The sequence below is a fragment of the Eurytemora carolleeae genome, unplaced genomic scaffold (assembly GCF_000591075.1).
Source record: "Eurytemora carolleeae unplaced genomic scaffold, Eaff_2.0 scaffold264, whole genome shotgun sequence".
Classification (NCBI taxonomy): Eukaryota; Metazoa; Arthropoda; class Copepoda; order Calanoida; family Temoridae; genus Eurytemora; species Eurytemora carolleeae.
The window spans coordinates 286,654-308,109 of NW_019396670.1; the positions used below are offsets into that span (position 1 = coordinate 286,654).

Here is a 21,456-nt window from a genome sequence, read left to right on the forward strand (position 1 = left end):
TTTAAGCAGCACAAAAATAAAATAAATTTTGAACAAACTTTAACTTCATAACTTATATTTAATCTTAAATGATGTGCTTGATACTTAATTTGAAAATTAATAGAAAAAGAAAATTGCAAACTCAACTAAAAGATCAAAAAAAAATATATTAAAAAATTTATTTGAATATCTCACTTTTTATTAAGTTGCTGTATGACAATAGTACTGTATTTCGTCATTGCTATGAAATTATAATCTCTTATAAATTTCATATCAATGGTTTAATAATAAAAGGTCACAGGAAGGCACTGGAAATATCTTTTTTATTTGCTTTTGAAAAAATCATTCGTTGTCCTGGAGTGAATCATTCCATGAGGGGGAAAAATCAACAATTTGATGAGTAACTCATTTTTTAATGCCAAATTTTCCCACAAGATGGAGTTGAGAACTGATTATGAGAAGAGCAGAGTGAGTAACTTGGACGGTACAGACGCCCGACCCCTGCCGTATATAAACAAACAGCTGTTGCAGCTGAGACAGCTGCAAACATGTGTGTTTGTGTTCCAAGTTTTGACAGAATGAACCGGTAAGTGTCAAAGTATTGTAGGCCTAGTCACTACTCAGAAATCCAAAACGTAGCTGTGAACTAAATGACCAAAGAAAAATAAAACATAATAAATAAAGAATTTAAACACAAAATTCTGAACCAAAATTAATTGTAAATGTTAGGAATTAGGGTATCATGACAAATATCTTAAATGCCAACAAAGTGTTTCTCTAAAAAACAAGGACAAAAATTAAGAGATTTATTCTACTCTAGTGATCATGATTTCCCAAAAAAAAGAGTTGAACATAATTGACCTTAACCTTGTGTATCTGTTTTTGCATTTACATAGAAACCTGAACCAATGCACATTTAATATTGCTTAAACAAGGAATCTTTTGTGGTAAAACTAAATATGCTCACCATTGACTTTAAGTTCAACTGTCTTGGACCTCTTCCCAGCATAGTTAGATGCTTGACAGGAGTAGTTTCCCCTGTGCCTATACCCTACTTGCGGAATCATCAGTGAACTTCCCCTTGTACCCAGAGGTGTGGTTTTAATTCCAAGATCTGCAGATAGAGCATGACCATGGAACGACCATGTTATTGAGAAAGGTTCATCCCCTTCAGTAACAATGCATGACACTTGGGCAAAACCTCCTTCATTCATTATATCTTGACCAAAACTCAAAGGCAGGATAACAGGTGGAACTGAAAAAATATGTTTTATTTATTTCAGAGAACAAACTCCCTGTGACCTTCAAAAGAAAAACCTTTACCATTGACTTGCAAGGAAACTGACTGAGATGCTGACCCAGCTGCATTATCTGCCTTACATTCATACATGCCAGTGTGCACATGTCCAACACTTGGGATCATCAAAACATTTCCTCTTGTTCCAATCTTAGTAGTAGTAATCCCAATGTTAGAGGATATACCCATACCATGGAATGACCATGATATGTCTATAGGTTCATCTCCCTCAGGAACTATGCAGCTTAGCTGGGCAAAAGAACCTTCATTCATGATTTTGGTCCCAAATGATAATGGAAGAATTGCTGGAGGAACTAAAAAAAAATTCCTGTGACCTTATTCTTTGAAAAAAAATGATTACCATTGACTTTAAGCTCAACTGTCTCAAACTTAACACCTGCACTGTTTTTAGCAGTGCAGGTATAGTTTCCTCTGTGCTTATGACCCACACTAGAGATTAGAAGCATGCTGCCTCGTGATCCAATTGGAGAAGTAATGATTCCAATGTTTGAAGTTATACTTCCTCCATGAAAGGACCAGGATACCGTTAGTGGTTCATCACCCTTCCGGACAATACAGGAAACTTGAGCAAAGTCTTTCTCATTCATGATATCTGCTCCAAAGGACAAAGGCAGCAATTCAGGTGGCTCTAAAATTTTACAATTTAACACAATATTTCCTGTGACCTTTAAAACCTCACATTATTTACCATTGACTTTTAACTCTGTTGACATTGATTTCTGACCAGCATGGTTCTTGGCAGTACAAGTGTAGATGCCATTGTGCTGATAATTAACACTGGATATAAGAAGCATTGATATTTTTGACCCTACAGGAGTTATGATAATTCCTGAGTCAGATGAAATCTTGCTACCATGAAATGTCCAGGACAAAGTTAATGGTTCATCTCCTTTGGCAGCAATGCAGGAAACTTGAGCCAAGCTGCCTTCATCCATAACATCTCTACCAAAGGTCAAGGGAAGGAGGTCTGGGGGTTCTAAATGAAAAGATATTTCCAGTAAGTTTAATGCTAGATTTTACCGTTGACTTTAAGCTCCACAGTCTGAGATTTACTTCCAGCATTATTTTTGGCAGAGCAAGTTAGTTTCCACGATGTTCATGCTTTACACTTGAAATTAGGAGCAAACTACCCCTGGATCCTATGGGTGTTGTTAAAATACCAAGGTCTGATGTTATTTGACCCCCATGAAAAGTCCATGAGACTTGTAGAGGTTCATCTCCTTGACTCACCACACAGGATACTTGGGCAAAGGCTCCCTCATTTAAGATGTCCATGCCAAATGAAAGTGGCATCACAAAGGGAGGCTCTAAAAATATTTAGACTTTTCAGAAATATATAAATGCCTTTCTGTGACCTTGACAATAATTACCATTAACAAGAAGTTCAATGCTTTCAGAGCTACTTCCCGCAGAATTTGATGCAGTACAAGTAAATATTCCACTATGTCTGTGTCCAATTTTCATAATTAGTAGGTTACTTCCCCTACCACCAATAGGTGTTATCATGATATCCAAATCAGAGGAAATGCTGTTGCCATGAAAAGTCCATGTTACAGTCATGGGTTCATCTCCCCGAGTGGCTATGCAAGACACTTGACCAAGATCATTTTCATTTAATACATCTCGTCCAAATGTTAACGGCATCAAGTCTGGTGGCTCTAAATAAAAACTATATTTCCAGTGCCAACTCTAAATATTACCGTTTACTTTAAGCTCAGCAGTCTGAGTTCTAGCCCCAGCAGAGTTTTTAGCTGTGCAACTGTATTCTCCCCTATGCTTATAGTCAACACTTGAAATAACAAGCATGCTTCCTTTAGAACCAATAGGAGTGGTGATTATATCAAGATCATTGGTAATACTGCTCCCATGGAATGACCATGCAAAAGTAAGAGGTTGATCCCCTTTTGCAGCTATACAAGACAATTGTGCAAAATCAGCCTCACTCATGATCTCTTTTCCAAAGCTCAATGGAAGAACTTCAGGAGGTTCTAAAATAGAAAAAAATATTTCCAGTGTTATTGTCAGATATTTAATTACCATTAACTCTTAGTTCTACTGTACTATACATAACCCCAGCTCTGTTTGAAGCTGAGCAGGTATAATTTCCTCTATGCTTGTGAGCAACACTTGATATAACAAGCATGCTACCACGATCTCCAATAGGGGTAGTCAGGATATCCAGATCATGGGTAATATTACTGCCATGAAATGTCCATGATATTGAAAGAGGTTTATCTCCTTTTGTAACAATGCAAGATAGTTGAGCAAATCCACCCTCATCCAAAATATCTGCTCCAAAAGAGAGGGGTAGCAGCTTTGGAGGCTCTAGAATTAGAGATTTTAAAGAAAATTTGGCTATTAAAATAATATTTCCATGATCCTGTAAAAAAGTAAAATGTAAAAAGCATTTGAGGCAGAGAACTTTATTGACTGCTTAGAGTAAGCAATAGCATAATTAATCATTAAGTTAAAGAAGTGAATGACATAAACCAGTTCTTAGAATCATTCTCAAATTTATTGTATGGTAAAATATGCACAATATAAATAGAAAACACAAGGTTGGACAATGGACATGGGGCATTATAATAAAGAATGGTTCATTAAACATTACACCAAAATTGCGTTTTTACAAGAGACAAAATTACACCTTCTTGTGATCTTTTATGATAGGATATTAATTACCATTAACCAAAAGCTTTGCTGTGTGAGAACTAGAACCAGCTTGGTTTGAAGCTTGGCAGGTATAGTTTCCTTGATGGATGTGCTTGACATAGTCAATAACTAACATACTCATACGACCACCAATATTTGAAGTTGTAATGCCATTATCCATTCCTGGAGTTTCAGTTTGAGTACCATGAAAAGTCCATGTAATAGATAATGGTTTGTCACCAGAAGTTACAATGCAGGATATTTGAGCAAAATCTCCTTCATTCATCAATGTTTTTGAGAAGGAGAATGGCCCTATCTCAGGGGACTCTAAACAAATAAATAGACCATAACCAAGTGCCTTCCTTACAATAATTACCATTGACTTTGAGCTCTGCAGTAATTGATGCTGAACCAGCTAGATTAGTGGCTGTGCATGTGTAGTAACCCAAATGTCTGTATGTAACACTACTTATCATGAGCATGGATGTTCTAGCTCCCAATTGTGAAGTTGTTATATCAGGACCATGTCCAAGATTTTCCCCTTTCATGGACCATGATATTGATAGTGGATCATCTCCTTTGATAACTGTGCATAGAAGTTGACGCAATTCTCCAGTATTTACAGCTTCATCTCCAAAGGAAAAGGGTAGGATCTTAGGTGGCTCTATAATAACAGAAAGTTGATTTTCTGAAGTATTTACAAAACCTTGAACAATCAATAACTTTGTCTCTATAGACATCTCTGTAATTATAATGGAATTAATAATTCTAAAATTTGATACAGTGATAAAAAACAAATATACTCCAGTGCCTTCTGATACTTAATGACATAAATTTACCATTAACTTTCAGCTCTGCTGTATAAGAAGTAGACCCTGCATAGTTACTTGCATTACAAGTATACTTTCCAGAATGTCTATATGAGACTGCAGTTATCATAAGTAGAGACGTACGAGTGCCAAGTTGTGTAGTTGTCAAATCAGGGCCAGGCCCTAAGTCTTCCCCATGTAATGACCAAGTTATTGTCAAGGGTTCATCTCCCTTTATGACAGAGCAAATTATCTGACGTGGTTCTCCCTGATTCACAGCTGTATTCCCAAATGAGAAATCCAAAATTTCAGGCGATTCTAAAATAATATATTTCAATGCTTTCCAGTGACCTTTACTTTAATTACCATTTACTGATAGCTCTGCAGAATATGAAACTGACCCTGCTGGATTACTTGCTAAGCATGTGTAAGTTCCAGAATGTCTATATGATACAGAACTAATCATTAGGATTGAAGTTCGGGATCCAAGTTGTGATGTAGTTAGGTCTGGTCCTGGTCCAAGATCTTCACCTTGAACTGACCATTTTATAGAAATGGGTTCATCTCCCTGAAGAATGGTGCAAACTAACTGTCCAAGTTGGCCTTGATTTATAACATCTTTGCCAAAGGAAAACGGCAAAATCTGGGGTGGTTCTGAAAAATAGGGTCTAGCTAATAAATTTACTTCCAGTGCCTTTCTAAAATCATTATATTTTACCATTGACCGTAAGATTAGCTGAATGAATAACTGTTCCAGCTGGGTTAGAAGCTCTGCATGTGTATGTTCCACTGTGACGATAGTTTACAGAAGAAATTGTGAGAAGACTAGTCCTAGTTCCAAGCATAGTAGTAGACAGTTCAGGGTCAGAAGAGATTATATCACCCTTTAGGCTCCAACTCAGAGTAATGGGTTCATCACCAGTTCTTACAATACACATGAGTTGAGCAAACTGACCATTATTTACAGGTTCAGTTCCAAAGGTAAAAGGCACAATTTCAGGGGGAACTAAAAAAAAGATATATCCAGTGCCTTTTTAATTAAACATACCATTTACAAGTAAATGAGCAGCATGTGAGACAGTGCCTGCTGGGTTTGAAGCTCTGCATGTGTATACTCCACTATGACGATACTTAACAGCTGATACTGTCAGAACACTTGTTCTTGATCCAATCATTGTTGTAGACAGATCAGGATCAGAAGAAATTATGTCTCCTTTTAAGCTCCAGGTCAAACTCAATGGTTCATCCCCTTTTCTCACTATGCACATCAGCTGAGCTACCTCTCCTTGGTTGATAGCCTCAGTTCCAAATGAAAAAGGGACAATCTCAGGGGAAACTAAATAAAGAAAAAAAGATGTTTCCAGTACTTTCAAGACTTTTTCATACCATTCACAAGCAAGTTTGCTGAATGAGTGACAGAGCCCCCAGGGTTGGAAGCCCGGCATGTGTAAGTACCAATGTGCAAATGACTTACATAAGCTATTGTTAGCATACTAGTTCTTGTTCCCAACATAGTAGTAGATATGTCAGGATCAGATGAAATGATGTCTCCTTTTAAACTCCAACTAAGGGTAATAGGTTCGTCTCCAGTCATAACAACACAAACCAATTGTGCAAAGCTTCCCTGATTGACAGAGTTCACACCAAATGAAAAAGGAACAATTTGTGGTGGCTCTGGAATAGAAAATTCAAATTTAAATTTAAAAATGGTAACTTTTTAACAATAACAAGAGAGCATGTAAAGCAATAGCAATCAGCAAATATGTAAATATAGCAAGTTTAGTCAAGACTATGAATTACTATACAAGAAAAAAATACTGTAAAACCAGTTGTATAAGTACAGAATAGGTTTCAGGTAAATTTTACTACAGTGATAACCAGAAAACAATGGAATAGAAAGATAACTTTAAAGCAATACTTAAGCGTTTTGGTTTTGTTACAAAGCAAAGCACAATCTAAGTGAAAAGGGTCTATTTACCCTGTGAAATTACTATGTATAATGTTTATTGAACTAGTTTAAGTCCTAACTTGAGTTTAAAAGTTGTCTTCACAGTTTCACAGTTTTCTGGTTATCACTGTATGAAGTTGCTTAAGTGATTTTAAAGCATAAGAAAAAAAAGATAATTCCAGTGCCTTTTTCATTCAAATTACCATTGACAACTAAATCAGCAGAGTAAGAAACAGTACCAGCTTGATTGCTTGCTCTACATGTGTAAACTCCATTATGACGATAGCTAACTGAAGAAACCGTCAACATGCTTGTTCTTCGTCCCAACATAGTTGTTGAAAGATCAGGATCTGATGATATTACATCTCCCTTCAAGTGCCAGGTTAATGTCATTGGCTCATCCCCCTTTCTAACAACGCATACAAGTTGTGCAAATTCTCCTTTGTTCAATGAATCAGCTCCAAATGAAAAAGGCACAATCTCAGGGGGTTCTAAAATAGAAAATATTTCCAGTGCCCTGTGCCAAATTAAAGATTACCATTAACAGTCAGATTAGCAGAATATGTCACACTTGCAGCCATATTAGAAGCTCTGCAGGTGTATGTTCCACTATGTCTGTAACTTATCTCAGAAATTGTTAGCATACTGGTTCTAGTTCCAAGCATTGTGGTTTTTAAAACTGGGTCAGAAGATATGATATCTCCTTTCAAACTCCAAGAAAGAGTAATAGGCTCATCCCCTCTCATAACAACACATATCAGTTGAGCAAAGTCCCCCTGATTTACAGACTGAACTCCAAAAGAAAATGGAACAATTTCTGGAGGATCTGAAAATACCAAAAGATAATCCAGTGCCTATTTCTTATTTACCATTAACTCTAAGAGTAGCTGAATAAGTTGAAACTCCAGCAGGATTCTCTGCTCTACAAGTGTAAGTTCCACTATGCCTATGCTCTACTGAGGTGATCATTAGTAAACTCATTCTAGTTCCAAGAGTATTGGTTGACATGGTCGGGTCAGAGCTAATAACATCCCCCTTTAAACTCCATGTGATAGAAATGGGTTCATCCCCTTTTCTGACAACACAGCTGAGTTGGGCAAACTCCTTTTGATTAACAACTTCAGAACCAAAATCAAAGGGTACAATTTCTGGAGGCTCTAAAATGATTACTTCTAATATTTATTTTAATATGAGAACCTGGAACTTTCAATCTTATATATAACTATATGAATAAATCCTTCAACCAGTTGCAAAGGCCATATATACCAATTTTCATGGTAGATACTTTACAGATCTAGTAGATGTGATTCAATATGGTAGAAAATGCTTCTTCATTTTAGAAATCATGCTACTTTTTCATATTTGTAGAATATAATAACACAAATATTGGTCTTTAATGCCAGAATATAGTTATAAAGAAATTCCTGAAATATATATTAATCAATTATTATTTCAATGGGTGCTTCTTAAATTTAAAAAAATTGCATAATTTTTTATGAAAAATTTGAAAATCTTGCTATGTCAATAAATTCAAACTAAAATTTTATTACTTTAAAGTTTAATTTTACACAAAGTTACTTTGTTTGAAACTAGTTTAGGGGTCTCTTATATGCAAAACTTTATGCCTTAGATACAGTTGTTCTAAAACTTATTCTCTCTTCTTCTATAGTTTGATTTTAATTCTGATTTTTAGAGCAAATAATTTCTGACTAACCACATAGAAGACTATGTAAACAAAGTGAAGCACCCAAGATTGTAAATAAAAAGTCAAACTTACCCATAACTGAGACCTCAAGATCAGACCTGGCAGAGTAGCCACCTTCATTTTTAGCTACACAAGTGTATGCAGCAGCATCTTCTGACCTTTGAACATCTTCTATTATCAAGGTTCCATTTGTGAATACTCTTTGACGATCGTTAATTGGGAGCTGACGGCCCTCTCTTTCCCAGACAATGTTTGAGATTGGATAACCTGCCACAGGACAAGTCACTGTCATGGTCTTCCCAGCCACCACCTTCATATCTTCCATTGGACGAACATATGGTGCCCCATGAACATCAAGCCGACCTTCATGAGAAACTGATCCAACCTTGCTGGAAGCAACACACTTATATAAACCTCCATGCTTTGTACGTGCCTGGGTTATATTGAGATATGATGCAACTTCACCATTATCACCCTCAAATGATCCAATGGTAACACCAGCACTTATATCACTTTCAATTTCTGTATCATAAAGAAACCACTTCACTTCTGGCATTGGATCACCCTTGGCTATGCATGGCATCTGTACACTTGGACCTCCTTTTAAAACTTGGGTTTGGAAGGTTTTAATGAATTCTGGTGGGTCAAATCGTCCACCAAGCTTCAGCTCTCCAGTGGCTTGTGCACTTTCTTGCTCATTCCTCACAAAACACTGAAATAAAAATACATTATAAAAGATGTCTGGAATGCATTTACATTTGACACAGTTACTGATGGCCAAAAACTTGGTTTGTTTTTATAAAACTTTTCAGGATTTTGACTTTTAATAGGGATTATAAAATTCCATCAAGGTTCCTACATCTCAAAACTGTATCCTCTAAAAGTTTCTATTATAAACTATACAAAAATGTTATCCTTAAGGAAAAAACTTGTCAAAAATCATTTTAAAACTATCCTTTTTTTACTTATTGCATAAATCTTTACTTAGAGTTAAAATTTGCAAATTTTTAAAACTTTAAAGATTTTTGTAGAACCTTCAAAAAGTCTAAAAACCTGAAAAGTTTTTAAAAACAAATCAGCTTATTGATACTCACTTAACAACGTTATAACAAGTAAATGATATGAAAAGGAGTGAAAATAAAATTTATACTACATATACTTTAACTTTTTCAAAAGGATTTGTGAATTTCAGAATAATGATTCACAGAAAATGTTTTTAGTAAAAATTAAAAAAAATGACTGCATAGTTGTTAAAATATTAAAGCAAAGGTCGTCCTACTCCAATCTTAACTACCTGGACCTTCCGGTGTATAGTTTATACTCAACATCCACTGTATGGGCATTTCAAACATGTGGGAATTATACACATGTGAACATTCATTCACTCATTATCAAACAGAGCAGTGAACTGCATAGTTAGTTAAATATGTTTAAGAATTATTTAATTGTGAACATAACATTTAATATTTCAGAAGTATGTAACTATTCATTCAAATGTTCCTCTACTTTTGTGGGTCCCTTTTTCGGCTAATGTAAATAAGTTTTATTATTATCAAAATTCAATTTTATTGCTCATTGTTTATATATAATTCATTGTTATGAACCAAGCAAACTCTTTCATATCTAAGTTTGCTAAAGTCTACTCTGAGATATTTTAAACCATTCTATGTTACACAATATATTTCACATTTAAGTTGTTGCTCATTTTTATTTAAAATCCATTTAATTGTATTGCTCATTGTTTATATATGATTTATTGCTAAGAACCAAGCAAACTCTTTCATATCTAAGTTTGCTAAAGTCTACTCTGAGATATTTTAAACCATTTTATGTAAAACAACTTCTTTCATATCTAAGTTGCTATTAATGTTTACCATGTAATTTACTGTATTTTTTTATAGGTTTTAACATCGGAGAATAAATGTTTAAAACTTACTGAAATTCAACAAAAGTACATTAAGGGAAAGTGGACATTGTACAAAGTACATTTAGGGAAAGTAGTCAATGTACAAAGTACATTAAGGGAAAGTGGACATTGCACAAAGTACATCAAGGGAAAGTGGACATTGCACAAAATGCATATAGGGAAAGTAGTCAATGTACAAAATACATTAAGGGAAAGTGCACACTGTTCAAATTACATTAGAGGAAAGTGGACATTGTACAAAGTACATCAAGGGAAAGTACATTTGGGAAGTGTACATTGTACAAAATACATTTAGGAAATGTGTACATTGTACAAAGTTCATTTAGGGAGAATGTACCTTGTATAAAGTACATTTAGGAAGTGTAAATTGTATAAAATACATGTAGGAAATGTGTACATTGTACATCATTTAGGGAGAGTGTACTTTGTACAAAGTACATTTAGGGGAAGTGAAGTGTACATTGTACAACATTTAGGGAAAGTGTACATTGTACAACATTTAGGGAAAGTGTACATTGTACAAATTACATTTAGGAAGTGTACATTGTACAAAACACAATTAAGGAAAGTGTACATTGTACAAAATACATTTTAGGAATATGTACATTGTACAAATTACATTTAGAAAGTGTACATTGTACAAAATACATTTAAGGAAAGTGTACATTGTACAACATTTAGGGAAAGTGTACATTGTACAAAATACATTTAGGGAAAGTGTACAATGTACAAAACAAAATTAAGGAAAATGTACATAGTACAAAATACATTTAATGAAAGTGTACATTGTACAAATTACATTTAGAAAGTGTACATTGTACATAATACATTTAAGGAAAGTGTACATTGTACAAAATACATTTAGAGAAAGTGTACATTGTAAACATTAAGGGAAAGTGTACATTGTACAAAATACATTTAGGGAAAGTGTACATTGTACAAAATACACTTCGGGAATGTGTACATTGTACAACATTTAGGGAAAGTGTACATAAACAACATTTAGGGAAAATGTACATTGTACAAAATACATTTAGGGAAAGTTTACATTGTACAACATTTATGGAAAGTGTACATTGTACAACATTTATGGAAAGTGTACATTGGAAAACATTTATGGAAAGTGTACATTGGACAACATTTATGGAAAGTCTACATTGGACAACATTTATGGAAAGTGTAAATTGTGCAAAGTTCACTTATGAACATGTACATATTATAGTTTGCGATCAGTGCAGCATTCAGATTACAGAATCTTCTGTGAAAAAATAAATCTAATTTATTTTACGGTGTAAGTGCTCTACTTTAGTGAATGCGTACGTAGTAAATTTAATGTACTGTTATTATGTGAGTAAACTATACGATAAATACTCTGTGAATATTTATTAATGGAATGTACTGCTTTAATAAAAGGGGACTTCACATAAAAATACATTTACTTATTATTTTTACGTACATTTTAAGCTGCAAAAAGATTATACAAATTAAATCAAAATCCAATTCCCAAATCCAACACCCAAATCCAATTTCAAAATCAAATTCCAAAATCAAATTCCCAAATCCAGTTCCCAAATCCAATTCCCAAATTCAGTTCCCAAATCTGACTAATCCAGTACCCAAATCTGACTTCCTTTGGGCGACACGATTACACAAGTATGATAAAAATGACTATTATTTTGCTGATTTTAACTAACCATTTATTTTTCTTATTTTCCTACCTTGGTAAGATCTGTGACAGTAAGGAACTCAAGCTTAAGATAAAGCTGTTTAAGACCAACCAGATGGTTCTTCAAATCAAGATCTTCTTTATACACCTACATGGAAAAATCTACCAACTGTTTGTAAAAATAAAAGTGTCTATAAGATAGCCCAAGCATGAACCAAATTATTGAATTCTCATGTCATTGTACAATGCACAATGCAAATTGTACATTGTAAATTTTAAAATAAAGCTTTATCTTGTTTAGAATGATTTATCTTAAAATAAAATGTAAACTTTTTTTTCCCCCCCCCCCCCCCATATGTGAAGATGTACACACTATTTGACTTAAGTTAGGATAAAATCACTATGGTTGCACATGTGATCAGACGGCACATTCTAGGAAAGCGTAAGTACAAGTGACCCTCCAAGCGACGCCTAATTCTCAACGTTACCTTTGAAATCTTTATGATTCTTAATGTGGAAGTTAGACATTGTCGTTTGTTAGGTTCAAAACTGTTTAATTCTATTGAATCATATGTAGTTTCCTGCAGTAGAAATACGCAAGTCACTTTTGAAGAGAACCAAGATTAAAAATGGTCAGCTTTCAATATGAAAAATATCTAATTTATACTTGATCAGAAAATGCTTTTAAAGGGACTGTAAAGGAAAAATGAAAGGGGGTATAGGCTGAAAGCTAATCACTTTAGCTCTCGATCGCGACCCATGAAAGTTATATCTGATGTTCCTATCTCGAGAAATTGATTTACAACTTTGTCAAATTTATACGAAAATTAATATATATACAATTTTGTATAAAAGTAGTGGGTTTAAATAGATCAAATTCAGCAAATATGCAACCAATCTGAAAACGATGATATCCCAGAGAAAGCTAATTGTAACTTAGGTTTACTCCAATTCTAATTTTATATTTGTTATTTCTATTTTTTATAGATTTAATTCATAATATTATTTATACATCCGTATTGCTTGACCAGAAATTCCCCCAATGGCAGTGCATTAAAGTGGTCACGTGATACAGGCGGAGACACGTGACCAGTATACTGCTCTGCCATTGGTGATAGTTCTGGTCACGTGATTTAAGTTTAAGATTTTCTAAGTTTTTCACATATGAACTTTCGTATAATTCTAACACAGTTTTATATCTATTTCTCGAGATAGGAACATCAGATATATCTTTCATGGGTCGCGATCAAGAGCTAGAGTGATTATCTTTCAACCTATACCCCCTTTCATTTTTCCTTTACAGTCCCTTTAACGGTTGTGAATCGGGCATTGCCATCTTTGCATGGAGGGGAGATTGAAATTACACTTATAATCCCTTAAATTTCTTGATTCAAGCTTATATTTATCCTTACCTTTGGCCAGCTAAGAAAGCTATGCATAAAAAAGGTTTTGATTAATAAGGTGCAGAGATAATAAGCATTTTAAAATATACTGAGGACTGAGCCCCCCTAACACTTTTAGAAAATCTAATAAATTGTTAACCTGTGTTGAACTTGTTATGTACTGTCCATACTTTTTACTGATAAATGCCGAGGTCTCCTAAACGATGATGGAAGTTAAGATTATAAATTACAAATCAATGCAGTTTATTGATCAATTAGCTGGTTGATTGATTGAGTGGTTGATTGAAACTTTATTTGATATATTTATTAGCTGTTTGTTGGTTAATCATTGATATATTGATTGGTTGATTGATAGATTATTAGATTGATTGGTTGGTTTTGATATATTGGCTGTTTGGTTGATTGATAATTATTTTATTAAATTGATTTATTAGTTAGTTGATTAGTTGATTAGTTGATTAGTTTATTAATTGATTAATTGATTAATTGATTGATTGGTTGATTGATTGCTTGGTTGGTGTATGGTTGATAAATTGGTAGGAAGATTAATTAACCAATCAATAATTTAGATGGATGTTTGATTGATTGATTGATTGATTGATTACCTGAATGTTCTCAGGTTTGATCTGAAGGTAGAGGTATGGTTTGAAGGGTAGAGAAACCTTGAACCTAGATCCATCCTCCTGTAAAATATAAAATATTTTCATTAATATTGTTATGTTTATTAGCAGACAACTTATCAGAAGGTCTTCGCCACCAAATAATATTTGATCCTTGATCTAACACAGTTCTAGAAGCTTTTGAACGAAACTTAAGTTGCTTGCAGATAACATAAACTTTAATTTTAACGAATTAACATGATGTTGATAAACATTACTGTAAAGCAATGAGTCCACTTCATGACCCCAAAGCATTTTTTACACAAAAAATGCAAACTTAAGTTTTTAAGTTTTTTTGTGTAAAATTTAAACATTTATGTTGGATAAATAAGGTTTGAAAAAGAGAGAAAAGAGAAGAATGGAAATCTCGAAAGAAATTATTTGAACCTGGATAAAGTAGTAATCAACGCAGGCGATGAGTCGCTTGTCCTCCTCCTGGATGAGCTCCGAGGAGTGCATGTTGATAAGGTACCCGATCCTCTCCTGCTGGTCGATAACCCTGGATACACACACACATGTGGCACAGAGGACAACAATTCATAAATACAAATACATTGTCTTACATGAACATTTTTTATTAAATAATAACAAAAATATCAAAAAAATGTATAAGTTTTAGATAAAACATAGGAGACGTGAATTCTCTTAAAAATAAACACCTAAAAAGAAAATATTTTTTCCCCCATGTTTTTGTAATGATATGATGGGGGGGGACAGCAAAATTCCTTGAAAGGAATTAGGAATGATCTAAATAAAATAAAAATCATTCATGTTGAATGGGAAAAAGTGCAAAATTTACTAAATAAAATAATTGTTCGAGCAAAACAAATGTGCTGTAGAAACTGTTAAAACTTAAGAAATTATGAGAAGTTATAAATAAAATAATCTTTTATTTCATTAGTTTTCATATCTCAAATATATATAATAATGCTCTTCGCTTATATATATTATATGTGGGTAACAGAAGCGAAAAAAAATCAACATTTTTTCAAAAATCTAAATTTTTTGTTAATTTATTTTTTTCCACAAGCAACGCCGGGATTTTCAGCTGGTATCTGATATAGTAATAAAGGTTTAATCACCTGTCAAACCCGTATTTAGCATCAATAATATCATTCTCCCTGGCCTCCTTCACCCTCAGATCAGTTCTATCGTCCTCAGACGTGTAGGACGACTGCTAAACATAAAAAATCTCAATTTTAGTCTCATTTTTTATTTTCACAAATTGGTCTTTTATTTTTACTTTTTATTTGTTTATGTAATTTAACATTTTCCCTTAAATAATTTTTAAAAATCCTTTTTTTTCTCAAACAAAGCGTCAATTTTTCAATTTCTTCCCATAAACTGATTTTTTTGGCTAAACAAAGAGAAAATGTCTTCTCGCCCTTTTTTAATAAGAGTTTAGCCCTTCTTGCCATGAAGTTTAGCTCTTTTTGACATGAAAATTAGCCCTTTTCGACATGAAGTTTAGCTCTTTTTGACATGACAATCAGCCCTTTTTGACATGAAGTTTAGCTCTTTTTGACATGACAATTAGCCCTTTTTGACATTAAGTTTTTTCCTTTTTGACATGAAGATTAGCCCTTTTTGACATGAAGTTAAGACCTTTTAAAAATCATTTTTTTTTAATAAAAAAAACTTTATTTACCTTGTCTTCACCTCCTCCTTTTGCTCCGCCTTTGTCCCATCTGCCCCCACCCCCCTTCCCTTTATTGGGAATATATCTGCCAGTGTTTGTCGGCATATTACCGCATTTGTCTGAAAAGAGAAGTGAAATTATCTTGATAAAAATAAATTAAATGCTCCAAGTATGAAACAAGATATCCGCAAATTTTTCAGCATGTGCCATGTGCAATGTGCATGCACTACACAGAATGGAGAGGCTCTTTGTTTCAAGCTGGCTTCTTTCATTGCATATCTGAGCCGAACTCTTCATTTTCCGAACCAGGAGTTTAATCTCTCAACCTGGAAAGATTATTTTTAAATACTTCTAGGTGCTAGGTAACGTTTAGGCATAGAAAATATTGATTTAAAGGGGGCGGAGGAATTCTTATACGTTTAGTTTCCTCTTTTAAAATATTATTTCCAAAAGTATATTACATTTNAAAAAACAATGAGGAAAACTTCAAAGTAAAGAATAGCACAGAAGTGAAAAAATGTAAATCTAATTCTAAATAATAAAGATCTTTGCTCTTATGTAACCAAATTTTCTTAGAAATCAATCAATCAGAGTGTTAGGGACTTCCTACTAGCCACCTATAATTCCCAAGATGGACTTACTAGATCAAGAAAACCATATTTGTCTAAACAGATTTAAAGGGGTGGAGGAGTTCTTACACCTTCATTTTTCACGTCATCTGTCATCTTATTTTCATTCCACTTGTCCCATCTGCCGTACAAAGTAAGAAAATATTTCTCCAAAACCATTTTATCTGAAACTTCAATGTGTAACAGGGTAGAAAAATATCTGAGCAACAATAACATTGGTTCACAATTATTTAAACGTAAAAAATACGCTTAAAGGGATTGTAGGCGTAATTTTAAGTGACCCTCCATACAAAGAGGGCAATGCCCGATTTACAACGGTACCCTTGGTACTCTTAAAACCTTTGTGTGTTCGTCGAGTACAGAGATATGTGTATAAACGTTTCGAAACCTGCTTGTATGATTAGATGCAAACTCCGTTGTACACTGCACTGAGTTAAGAATGTACACAAAAGAAGGTTTTAACTTTAGGACACTGTTGTAAATCGGACATTGCCTTCTTTGCATGAAGGGTCACTTAAAATAACGTTTACAATGCCTTCAAATGCAAAAATTGTGGCCGAAACGATGTACAATTGGTTTTTGGTTCGTTCAAGATAATTTGTTATACCGAGCGTGTGGAGAAAGTGAATCAGAAAATGCGGCAAATCAGTATTAAGTGCAGTACACTTAACAGTGTACATTGGAAGCTGATTTTCCCGGATTTTCCTTGATAACTCTACACCAGGCCTACTTACAGTAGACAAACTAAGCTTCCTTCTTCTTCTGAGTGGCATCAGCGTTCCAGTACCACAGAACCTGAAATAAAGAAGAAAAAAAAACATTTTTAGTTTATTAGATAAATTTTCAGCAGGAGTATTTTTTATAAACAACCCCTCAAACCAAATCAAAAGCATTCATAAAAAAAAGGATGTAAATTAACTTAATGTTCTTCCCAAATGAAAGAATCTCGAAAAACTCTTGTCATTTTCTAATCCCCATAGCTTTGCGAAATTTGATAATTTAAGCTAAAAAATTTATCTTTCAGAGTTTATCATTTTAAAAGTGTAGGACGTAGGTTTTTATGTTTTAAGGGTTAGGATATTTGTTCAGTGGCGAGTATTCGGTAATCAGTTCCTTTACGATATGCATAACTTATGAATTATATATATTATATATAAATATTATATATTTTATATATATTTATATATATGGAATATGTATATATATATATATGTGGAATAAGATACTACCTGGAGAGCGATGATGCTGTTGACAGCGGAGCTGCAGATATAGGTCAGGATAACCAGCTGATCACCAGTCTCCTAAATCAATTAATCAATCAATCAATCAATCAATCAATCAATCAATCAATCAATCAATCAATCAATCAATCAATCAATCAATCAATCAATCAATCAATCAACCAACCAACCAATCAATCTTTCAGGTTATCAAACAATTACCAATTGATCCATCCATCAATTAATCACCAACTAATAAGTAAATTAACTTATCAATAAATCATTTTTTTAGTTTATCAATCAGTTCAGCAATTATTTTATCAATCAATTCAAAAATCAATTCATCAATCATTTCATCAATCATTTCATCAATCATTTTATCAACCATTTCATCAATCAATTAATCATTCAATTCATCAATCAATTTATCAATAAAACAATAAATCAATAAATTCATTAACCATATCATAAACCAATTTATCAGTCAATTCATCAATCAATGTATACAATCATCAATTCATCAATAAATTCATTAATCATATCATAAACCAATTTATCAATCAATTCATCAATCAATGTATACAATCATCAATTCATCAATCATAATCAAGGGTAAAAAAAGTCCACCTGGATACTGGTAAAGATGCGGGCAATGGCTCCGAGGGCTAGGAGGAAGCATGTGATAGCACTAAGCTGACCGGTGTGACCGTTGCTGAAGTTTGCCCTGATCTGGTGGAAACAAAAATAATAAAAATAATGTTAATTTCAGAAGAGAAGTGGAAATGTGGGAAGAAATCTAAAGGAATCTTTAAAACTCAGTATTTCCTAATTCTAAATATGTATGTTACGATGTCCTTATGTAATGTATCTAAATATCCTTCGATTATGATAAGAGATGTCTAACAAATACTCTTGGTATGAATCCGACGCCAAGTGATCCGAATTACGGTTGTTTTAAATAAAACTTACCTGGATAAATTTGCCAAGGAGGATCATCGGAATATTTGCCGCTTGTCCATACCTAAAGTATCATTATTATGTAAAAAATAATTATGGTATACCGAAAACCATGCTTCCTCCCCACACGATTTTTCATTAGTGTAATGCTTTTTTTACATTATCTCTTTAAATGAAGCTATGTACATTGTACAGACTAACTCAAGAATGAGACTTCAGAGACCGACTGTACGAATTTCTTTTAAAGTATTCATTCTTACAATTATGGTTCCTTGAACGAAGTTGTAAACTGATCTGTCTCTTTCCGAAATAATTTAAAATTTATTTAATGAACTATTCTGTAGACCGAAAACAAAGTAAAACCTTCAAATCAAATCATTATATTGTAGGTTGGGAGTCATTGTGCACTTGTACAAAACACACCCCTTTTTAAAAAAAATCGTTTCCAGTTTCCCCCCCCCCCTCTGGCCTCTCTTTGAAAATCATTTTTGTTAGGTATGTTTTTTTAAGGTTTAACTTTTTTATTTTTCCCAAGATATTCTAAATTCATTTCCTCCCTACACCCCTAAAAATCTGTTTACCAAAGGATAGAGATGGGTACAAGAGCCGGGTCCAGGGCTAGGTATACGGCAACAGAGTACAGGATAATGAACAGCAGGCTGATCAGCTTGCCAGAGGAGTACCATAGAACTAGTATTCCTATCAGAGCAGTCTAAACATCAATAGGAGTAAAAATCAGAGCTCGGACCTTTAGAACTTGATATTCTTAACTCTCAGTACTTGATCTCGATATCCAATGTCGGCCCTTTTAATTTGAGGATCACTACTTTGAAGTTTTCCCTGCAGGGTTTATCCATCTCAGAATATTGAAGAGAAATTAGATTTGCATAATATGTAGATCTTTGGTTGGTCCGGAGTTTCCGAAAAAAAATTTCTAACTTCAGGGAATAAGATTGTGAGAATTCCAACATCATTTCCTCTCCAAATTTATCTCTTCCCAAACATGTTCGGATATTAAGAAAAAAACTGATTTTATAGTTTGACAACGAAATTTACTTTTGAAAATACAAACTCCTGCAATCAAAAGAAGAAAGGAAATATTACATTATTTTTGATTATAAGATAATTTAATAATCACGTATTTTTTCCATTTTAACCTGAAATGCTAGAAATACTGACTCTCCATAAGCACTGAAGGGAAACCCACTGGCAAAACTAAATGTTAAAAATTCATTAATTTGGTTCTACTTGAATCGGGGCCAACTACAAATTAATAATAAAATGTGATCAAAGTTAAAAGTAATGTGTAAGGTGTTGAAATCTGCAAATTTTGGATTCACGGAAATAAGACCAAACGACATTAGTGGGGGCAGGAATTCATAATAGATAGATAGAAAGATAGTCAAACGGCAAACGGACAATCCCAATTTAGGGGTAAAACCACCGTTGGAAAAAAGAAAGGGAATAATTGGATCTTTTCCTGTAGTGCTTTGCCCCCAAGTCTGTCCCGGCCACGGTGCTCTTACGCTACGATGGATCAAGGACTTCATCAATAAGATCAATTACCTGTAAACACCGGAGCAGGTTATTGCCAGAAGTTCGAGGAAGACTGACAAGAAACTGATCCCAACAGCTGACCCTCCAAACATTATCTTCAACACCTGACATAAAATATATTAAGTTTTAATTCTCTCTTTTAGAATAAACGCTGCAAGATAAAATCAAAATTTTCAATTTTACAAAAATTAAGTTAACATACCGTTACAATGATCCCCGTGAAATGTTATAAAAGCGTTCCAGTTATGATGACTAAAATGTTGATTAAAATGTTCTTCATATTTTCAAAAATAAACTTTTCTTCATTTTTCTCTATTTTCAGGGCATGGCCGGTAAATAAAAAGATTTAAATTTGTAATGCCTTTTTTAAACAAATCATTTTGTGTTTGTTATATTATATTGTTATATTGTTCTGGTTTCGCTTAGATACCATTTTTGGTAATAAAAAGCGATTCTTAAACTTGATATTTTTCACTATATATGCTCGACATTTTTCACATGATCATCGTAACTGTTCTTGAAAATGTTAAAGGTTTTAGACTCTTAAATATAGTCTGGCAAACTGTTCCATGGGTTTATCACTCTCACAGAAAAAGAGTTTTTTCTTATGTTAGAATTGAATTGCTTTACATTTAAATTGAAACTGCAATTGGATTGTCTTGTCAGTCTATTCGTTGTCTCACATGTTCTGCTGAACCAAGAAGATTCATTAACATTATCATATCATATGACTTTGCTTGGACAAATAAAAAAGGGTAAAGGTCGATTAACTAAGGGGGAGGTGGTTTATTAAGAACATAAATGCCCCCTAAGAATTTAAATTTTGTTATTTTTACCTGTGGGAATTTAACAAGAGAACTACCGGCAACAATAGCTAATCCCAATCCCTGAATACAAAAAAAATCTAAATTTCCAAAAAGAAAGTGGTGTGTTGCATTAAATCAATACATAAGAGAGTAGTTATTACTTTTTGCTCCATCATAAGGATTTTTTAATTCAGGAGTCTAAAGACTTTTGTTTTCAAAATACAATTTCTTATCAATTGTGATTTTGTGAAGATATCAGAATTACGTCAAAATACAGTTTTTAAATCAATTATTGAAATTTTAAATTTTTTAATTTCTTTGATGTTTTCTGGGTTTTTGGAAGCCCACCAACCATTAAAAAACTTGACAATAATGTGATATTTTTATGCTTTATAAAGTTTTCATGTGTCATGGAAAGTGATATCTTAAGGCTGAAGATTTATATAGGAGAAGACCACAAGTTTTTGTAAACTTTACCTTGGAGATGAAGGCCTGCATGCACGGCATGTTGTCAATGTTGCCCTTCACAACTACAGACTCGAAGCACTGAAAATAATATTTTATAAATTGAACAGAGAACAT

At 33.4% G+C, this 21,456-nt stretch overlaps 3 protein-coding genes and 1 long non-coding RNA gene across 4 annotated transcripts; 1 reads left to right on the forward strand and 3 right to left on the reverse strand.

The window, feature by feature from the left end:
• Positions 1-932: 932 nt before the first annotated feature.
• On the reverse strand, positions 933-7,371 carry LOC111707172 (Down syndrome cell adhesion molecule-like protein Dscam2). Its single transcript, XM_023480225.1, has 13 exons — positions 7,245-7,371; positions 6,910-7,197; positions 6,233-6,432; positions 5,477-5,708; positions 5,125-5,361; positions 4,326-4,613; positions 3,980-4,276; positions 3,335-3,622; positions 2,998-3,285; positions 1,986-2,273; positions 1,638-1,925; positions 1,297-1,590; positions 933-1,234 (listed from the first exon to the last, which is right to left on the reverse strand). Exons 1-13 carry the CDS (start codon positions 7,369-7,371, stop codon positions 933-935), a joined length of 3,417 nt encoding a protein of 1,138 aa, XP_023335993.1.
• Positions 7,372-7,538: 167 nt separating this feature from the next.
• On the reverse strand, positions 7,539-9,354 carry LOC111707173 (Down syndrome cell adhesion molecule-like protein Dscam2). Its single transcript, XM_023480226.1, has 3 exons — positions 9,341-9,354; positions 8,484-9,181; positions 7,539-7,863 (listed from the first exon to the last, which is right to left on the reverse strand). The coding sequence occupies exons 1-3, from the start codon at positions 9,352-9,354 to the stop codon at positions 7,568-7,570; spliced, it is 1,008 nt and encodes a 335-aa protein (XP_023335994.1). The 3' UTR covers positions 7,539-7,567.
• A 310-nt stretch (positions 9,355-9,664) lies between these two features.
• Positions 9,665-10,346, forward strand: LOC111707179 (uncharacterized). The gene is made up of 2 exons (XR_002766387.1): positions 9,665-9,943; positions 10,313-10,346. It is a non-coding gene; the product is annotated as an uncharacterized LOC111707179 (long non-coding RNA).
• A 5,477-nt stretch (positions 10,347-15,823) lies between these two features.
• LOC111707178 (mannose-P-dolichol utilization defect 1 protein) lies at positions 15,824-21,456 on the reverse strand. Its single transcript, XM_023480230.1, has 10 exons — positions 21,352-21,456; positions 20,905-20,955; positions 20,078-20,172; positions 19,669-19,726; positions 19,093-19,223; positions 18,524-18,575; positions 18,182-18,283; positions 17,564-17,635; positions 16,406-17,129; positions 15,824-16,031 (listed from the first exon to the last, which is right to left on the reverse strand). Exons 1-9 carry the CDS (start codon positions 21,454-21,456, stop codon positions 17,079-17,081), a joined length of 717 nt encoding a protein of 238 aa, XP_023335998.1. The 3' UTR covers positions 15,824-16,031; positions 16,406-17,078.